Genomic DNA, 7,968 nt, shown 5'->3' on the forward strand with positions numbered 1-7,968 from the left:
CTGTGTTGGAGCCACTATGGATTGAACTTTCACAGTATCATGTTAGACCCGCTCGACATCCATTGCTTTCGGTCCCCTAGAGGGGGGGGTTGCCCACATCTGAGGTCCTCTCCAAGGTTTCTCATAGTCAGCATTGTCACTGGCGTCCCACTGGATGTGAATTCTCCCTGCCCACTGGGTGTGAGTTTTCCTTGCCCTTTTGTGGGTTCTTCCGAGGATGTTGTAGTCGTAATGATTTGTGCAGTCCTTTGAGACATTTGTGATTTGGGGCTATATAAATAAACATTGGTTGATTGATTAAACTTTATAGTGACATGCAAAATCCATCCATCCATTTTCTACCGCTTATTCCCTTTCGGGGTCACGGGGGGCGCTGGCGCCTATCTCAGCTACAATCGGGCGAAAGGCAGGGTACACCCTGGACAAGTCGCCACCGGCAGAGGGGTTAGTGCGTCTGCCTCACAATACGAAGTTCCTGCAGTCCTGGGTTCAAATCCAGGCTCGGGATCTTTCTGTGTGGAGTTTGCATGTTCTCCCCGTGAATGCGTGGGTTCCCTCCGGGTACTCCGGCTTCCTCCCACTTCCAAAGACATGCAAAATCGAGTTTCAAATAATAATAATAATTACAAAATATCAATGGCATATCAAATACAATTTAAATACAAATGTAATGCCTCTTTTCTATTTGCAGTCTTTTGAGGTAAATATCAAAATATATTGTAGCGTCCCGAAAGAGTTAGTGCTGCAAGGGGTATTTGTTCTGTTGTGTTTATGTTATGTTACAGTGCAGATGTTCTCCCGAAATGTGTTTGCCATTCTTGTTTGGTGTGAGTTCACAGTGTGGCGCATATTTGTAACAGTGTTAAAGTTGTTTATACGGCCACCCTCAGTGTGACCTGTATGGCTGTTGACCAAGTACGCCTTGCATTTACTTATGCGTGTGTAATAGCCGCATATATTATGCGACTGGGCCTGCACGCTGTTCATATGGAGGAAATGCAGACGTGATGACAGGTTGTAGAGAATGCTAAAGGCAGTGCCTTTAAGGCACGCCCTCAATATCGGGAGAATGCTTGCCCCGGGAGATTTTCGGGAGGGGCACTGAACTTCGGGAGGATTGGCAAGTGTGAGAAATTGTGGTGTTACAGCAGCACCGCTGCTGTGTAGTAACGGCGGGCGAGCTGCAATGTTAATTTGATATTGCCTCAAGGGCCAAATTAAATTACACGGCGGGCCAGAGTTTGACACCCATGGTTTGAATCGTATTTGGGGGGTTTTAAACCATTTTAAGCCCAGTATGTTTATAAAAGATGTTTATTCAGTTGTTTATCCACCCATCCATCTTCTTCCGCTTATCCGAGGTCGGGTCGCGGGGGCAACAGCCTAAGCAGGGAAACCCAGACTTCCCTCTCCCCAGCCACTTCGTCTAGCTCTTCCCGGGGGATCCCGAGGCGTTCCCAGGCCAGCCGGGAGACATAGTCTTCCAAACGTGTCCTGGGTCGTCCCCGTGGCCTCCTACCGGTTGGACGTGCCCTAAACACCTCCCTAGGGAGACGTTCGGGTGGCATCCTGACCAGATGCCCGAACCACCTCATCTGGCTCCTCTCCATGTGGAGGGGCAGCGGCTTTACTTTGAGTTCCTCCCGGATGGCAGAGCTTCTCACCCTATCTCTAAGGGAGAGACCCAAACTCATTTGGGCCGCTTGTACCCGTGATCTTATCCTTTCGGTCATGACCCAAAGCTCATGACCATAGGTGAGGATGGGAACGTAGATTGACCGGTAAATTGAGAGCTTTGCCTTCCGGCTCAGCTCCTTCTTCACCACAACAGATCGGTACAACGTCCGCATTACTGAAGACGCCGCACCGATCCGCCTGTCGATCTCACGATCCACTCTTCCCCCACTCGTGAACAAGACTCCTAGGTACTTGAACTCCTCCACTTGGGACAGGGTCTCCTCCCCAACTCGGAGATGGCATTCCACCCTTTTCCGGGAGAGAACCATGGACTCGGATTTGGAGGTGCTGATTCTCATTCCGGCCGCTTCACACTCGGCTGCGAACCGATCCAGTGAGGGCCACAGTTTTTTCCAATTAAAAATAGTATTGTTTATTATTGTTTTGTTAGGCCACAACATTTATTTTTGTGCATTCTGATTTTTTTCTGCAGTGTACAGATTTCTTATGACAGAAATATCAACTCCTCAAAATGTTATATTGTATAATAATTTGCACCTCTTTAAACATTTGGGACACAGACACTTTAAAGTCCTACTGAAAGCCACTACTAGCAACCACGCAGTCTGATAGTTTATATATCAATGATGAAATATTAACATTGCAACACATGCCAATACGGCCACTTTAGTTTACTAAATTACAATTTTAAATTTCCCGGTTTTAGGAAGTATGAGCGCTACCCACACACACAGGTAAAAGTCGTCTGCTTTAATGGCATAATTACACAGTATTTTGGACATCTGTGTTGCTGAATCTTTTGCAATTTGTTCAATTATTTTTGGAGAAGTCACAGTAGAAAGATGGAGTTGGGAAGCTTTATCCTTTAGCCACACAAACACACGGTGATTCCTTGTTTAAAATTCACAGAGGTGAAAATTTACTATGGATCACAGCGCGGTCAAGCGAACATGGTTCCCGACCACATGTCAACCAGCAGGTTTCGGTGAGAAAATTTGTGGTTAAAAAGTCAGTTCTTACCGGATAAAAGCTGAGCTTGTGCCGTCCATAACTGCCGTCGACTCCCCTGAGACACTGTGCGTCAACACCCGGCCGTGGACAAACACTTCCGACTATCAGGTACTATTTAAACTCACTAAAACACTAGCAACACAATAGAAATATAAGGGATTTCCCAGAATTATCCTAGTAAATGTGTTTAAAAACATCAGAATACGTCCCAATGCTGTAGCATTTTTTGTTTTTTTTCTAGTCCGTCGCTATCGATATTCCTCAAACACGAATCTTTTATCCTCGCTCAAATTAATGGGGAAATTGTCGTTTTCTCGGTCTGAATAACTGTTTTTGTTGAAGGCTCCCATTTAAATCAATGTGAATGTATGAGGAGTCCCCACACTTGCGACGTCATCGTCTGCGACTTCCGATAAAGGCGAGGCTTTTTCAGTAAGTACCAAAAGTGTGGCCCGGGGGCCATTTGCGGCCCGCAGCTAATCGTTTACCGGCCCGTCACACATTCTGCAAAAATTACAAAATTTATACCATTGCAAAAATTTAAAAAAAACATTTTAAAAAACTGGAATGAGGTTAAATCTAATGAGAAAAAGTGGCAATGTTGACACAAAGCTGCCATGCAGGCAGTTTTTTTTTCCTTTTGTCTTTATTTTCTTTTTTTTCAATCGCTCAAAAAAACAAAAAAGGACAGAAAAACCTGTTATAAAGAATCATTACTTAAAAATTATCACTTTAAAATGTTTTATGTGGAAAAAATATTGCATATGTTGTGTGGTTGCCATATAAAAACATCAAAGTTTTGACAAAAGAGCATAAAACAAACAAAATAATAGTTCAAACTTAAAATCGACAGATGTATCGGAAGTTGATCTTGAAATTTAAGTGTTAAAAGTAAAAAAACAAAACTAAGAAAAATGCATCAATTTATGAGTGGGGAACCTTTCGGATCTCAAATATATTTAGTAGGATTTTATTTAACTTTTCACTGTGATTACTCAAAAATATTAAATAATTAAAATCAATGGTGTCCTGCATTATTGATCTTTGAGGGCTTTGATTGCTAAATAAAGGAACTCTCCTGAAGGAATCAATAAAATACTATCTATCCATCCATCCATCCATCTATCTATCTATCTATCTATCTATCTATCTATCTATCTATCTATCTATCTATCTATCTATCTATCTATCTATCTATCTAGCTATCTAGCTATCTAGCTATCTAGCTATCTAGCTATCTAGCTATCTAGCTATCCATCCATCCATCCATCCATCCATCCATCCATCCATCCATCCATCCATCCATCCATCCATCCAAATACTGCATATTTCAGTTTTACCATGAAAAACAAAGTTGTCTTGGACAGAAAAGGCATAAAACCTTATTTGTTTTACTTTATATCAACCTCAAGTTGATATAGAGATTTACTGTAAGCATTAAATAAAAAACAATATAATAATTTGACTTATTTTTAATATTTTAGTGACAGACCCTCTATGCTCCCCAGGAGCCTTAAGCATAAAAAAAAATCCATATATTTTGTTATGGTTTGAAAATGAAAAATATCAAAATGGTCCCCGCATGCTTAAATTTTTCCGTGTGCGGCCCTCTGTGGAAAAAGTTTGGACACCCCTGCTTTAAGAGAAACACAGACGTGTGTTGACATGACTTTAAGGGTTAATAAAGACTAATTGTGTAAATGACAGTGCCTGATGTTAATGTGTGAACACTCCCTACAGCCCCCTCCTCTAATGAACAGTCAGGATGCTGTTGCCATAGGAACAAGGGTAGGGGACATTTCAGGGTCAGCATCCCTCCCGGCAGAGCAAGCGATCTGTCACATTGCCAAGGAAGACCAATAGAAGCCGTGAAACGAGGTGAACAAAAAAATGTATCTGTAGAAATTTGACATTTTATTTTTGTTTTCTCCAGATATCGACGCACGGCCGTGGGACTTCCAAGCGGAGGAGTGCGCCTTGCGCGAGGGCATCGAAAAGTTCAACAGCCGGCGGTACGACAAGAACAAGAACGGCGACTTTGCGCCCGTGGACAACTGCCTGCAGAGCGTGCTGGGCCAGCGCGTGGAGCTGCCCGAGGACTTCCACTACAGCTACGAGATGTGGCTGGAGAGGGAGGTCTTCTCGCAGCCCATCGAGTGGGAGGGACTCCTGCAGGAGCAGTGATGCCAGGGTGCGGGGAAGAAAAGATGGCTGCTGTCGAGGCCGCCATGAACTGAGGTAGCGGTTCTTTAGAAACATCTGGTATTAACAACTTGAACTGCACCGGCACTCTTCTTATGCAGTCTCTTTTTACCACGCTGGTTGGACTTATAGTGGGGCGAAAAAGTATTTAGTCAGCCAGCGATTGTGCAAGTTGTCCCACTTAAAATGATGACAGAGGTCTGTAATTTTCATCATAGGTACACTTCAACTGTGAGAGACAGAATGTGAAAAAAAAAATCCAGGAATTCACATTGTAGGAATTTTAAACATTTTATTTGTAAATTATGGTGGAAAATAAGTATTTGGTCACTTCAAACAAGGAAGATCTCTGGCTCTCACAGACCTGTAACTTCTTCTTTAAGAAGCTCTTCGGTCCTCCACTCGTTACCTGTATTAATGGAACTTGTTTGAACTCGTTATCTGTAGAAAAGAAACCTGTCTACAGCCTCAAACAGTCAGACTCCAAACTCCACTATGGCCAAGACCAAAGAGCTGTCAAAGGACACCAGGAAAAGAATTGTAGACCTGCACCAGACTGGGAAGAGTGAATCTACAATAGGCAAGCAGCTTGGTGTGAAAAAATCAACTGTGGAAGCAATTATCAGAAAATGGAAGACATACAAGACCACTTATAATCTTGCAAGATCTCCCGTGGGGTCAAAATGATCATGAGAACGGTGAGCAAAAATCCCAAAACCACACGGGGGGACCTGGTGAATGACCTGCAGAGAGCTGGCACCAAAGTAACAAAGGTTACAATCAGTAACACACTACACCGACAGGGAATCAAACCCTGCAGTGCCAGACGTGTCCCCCTGCTTAAGCCAGTGCATGTCCAGGCCCGTCTGAAGTTTGCCAGAGAGCACATGGATGATACAGCAGAGGATTGGGAGAATGTCATGTGGTCAGATGAAACCAAAATAGAACTTGTTGGTATAAACTCAACTCGTCGTGTTTGGAGGAAGAAGAATACTGAGTTGCATCCCAAGAACACCACACCTACTGTGAAGCATGGGGGTGGAAACATCATGCTTTGGGGCTGTTTTTCTGCTAAGGGGACAGGACGATTGATCCGTGTTAAGGAAAGAATGAATAAGGCCATGTATCGTGAGATTTTGAGCCAAAACCTCCTTCCATCAGTGAGAGCTTTGAATGGTTGACCAAATACATATTTTCCACCGTAATTTACAAATAAATTATTTAAAATTCCTACAATGTGAATTTTTTTTCCACATTCTGTCTCTCACAGTTGAAGTGTACCTATGATGAAAATTACAGACCTCTGTCATCATTTTAAGTGGGAGAACTTGCACAATCGGTGGCTGACCAAATACTTTTTTTGCCCCACTGTATGCCTACGACAGTGCGTGTCTCCAGTCTAAAAACTGGACATTATCTCATACTTTTTGTCTTTATCATTTTTCTCTATATTTAACCCACACAGCTTGTTGGTTGGTTGATTGTGGGAGTTTAAAAATATATGTTTTTTAGGGTGGAGAAAAGCCTTTTGACAGTCCAAATAAGTTTGAAGGGATTGAATGTGTTGCCAAAACAAGACATCAGCTGTAGAAGGTAAATAGAATTAATTTTCTACATCGAGGAGGGCCACATTTTTTCCACTAAGGGCCACATATACAAACCCCGTTTCCATGAGTTGGGAAATTGTGTTAGATGTAAATATAAACAGAATACAATGATTTACAAAATCTTTTCAACCCATATTCAGTTGAATGCACTACAAAGACAAGATATTTGATGTTCAAACTCATAAACTTTATTTTTTTTTTTTGCAAATAATTAACTTAGAATTTCATGGCTGCAACACGTGCCAAAGTAGTTGGGAAAGGGCATGTTCACCACTGTGTTACATCACCTTTTCTTTTAACAACACTCAATAAACGTTTGGGAACTGAGGAAACTATTTGTTGAAGCTTTGAAAGTGGAATTCTTTCCCATTCTTGTTTTATGTAGCGCTTCAGTCGTTCAACAGTCCGCTGTCTCCTCTGTCGTATTTTACGCTTCATAATGCGCCACACATTTTTGATGGGAGACAGGTCTGGACTGCAGGCGGGCCAGGAAAGTACCCACTCTCTTTTACTACGAAGGCACGCTGTTGTACCACGTGGCTTGGCATTGTCTTGCTGGAATAAGCAGGGGCGTCCATGATAACGTTGCTTGGATGACAACATATGTTGCTCCAAAACCTGTATGGACCTTTCAGCATTAATGGTGCCTTCACAGATGTGTAAGTTACCCATGCCTTGGGCACTAATACACCCCCATACCATCACAGATGCTGGCTTTTCAACTTTGCGCCTTTAACAATCCATCCATCCATCCATCCATCATCTTCCGCTTATCCGAGGTCGGGTCGCGGGGGCAACAGCCTAAGCAGGGAAACCCAGACTTCCCTCTCCCCAGCCACTTCGTCTAGCTCTTCCCGCGGGATCCCGAGGCGTTCCCAGGCCAGCCGGGAGACATAGTCTTCCCAACGTGTCCTGGGTCTTCCCCGTGGCCTCCTACCGGTTGGACGTGCCCTAAACACCTCCCTAGGGAGGCGTTCGGGTGGCATCCTGACCAGATGCCCGAACCACCTCATCTGGCTCCTCTCGATGTGGAGGAGCAGCGGCTTTACTTTGAGTTCCTCCCGGATGGCAGAGCTTCTCACCCTATCTCTAAGGGAGAGCCCCGCCACACGGCGGAGGAAACTCATTTCGGCCGCTTGTACCCGTGATCTTATCCTTTCGGTCATGACCCAAAGCTCATGACCATAGGTGAGGATGGGAACGTAGATCGACCGGTAAATTGAGAGCTTTGCCTTCCGGCTCAGCTCCTTCTTCACCACAACGGATCGGTACAACGTCCGCATTACTGAAGACGCCGCACCGATCCGCCTGTCGATCTCACGATCCACTCTTCCCTCACTCGTGAACAAGACTCCTAGGTACTTGAACTCCTCCACTTGGGGCAGGGTCTCCTCCCCAACCCGGAGATGGCACTCCACCCTTTTCCGGGCGAGAACCATGGACTCGGATT

The 7,968-nt window shown here is 44.1% G+C and overlaps 1 protein-coding gene across 4 annotated transcripts in view; it reads left to right on the forward strand.

Moving 5' to 3' along the window:
* The window catches only part of strip2 (striatin interacting protein 2), an 88,042-nt gene extending 80,379 nt beyond the window's left edge, over positions 1 to 7,663 (forward strand). For 2 of the 4 annotated variants that reach the window (XM_061914541.1, XM_061914542.1), the window contains one exon: positions 4,643 to 5,061. In XM_061914541.1, the coding sequence (XP_061770525.1) occupies positions 4,643 to 4,893 (251 nt within the window). In that variant the 3' untranslated portion in view covers positions 4,894 to 5,061. Of the gene's footprint in view, positions 1 to 4,642 lie in introns of all 4 variants that reach the window. The other 2 variants (XM_061914543.1, XM_061914545.1) reach the window with 2 other exon arrangements.
* The last annotated feature ends 305 nt before the right edge of the window (positions 7,664 to 7,968 follow it).

Source organism: Nerophis ophidion, linkage group LG10, assembly GCF_033978795.1.
Source record: "Nerophis ophidion isolate RoL-2023_Sa linkage group LG10, RoL_Noph_v1.0, whole genome shotgun sequence".
Lineage (NCBI taxonomy): Eukaryota > Metazoa > Chordata > Actinopteri > Syngnathiformes > Syngnathidae > Nerophis > Nerophis ophidion.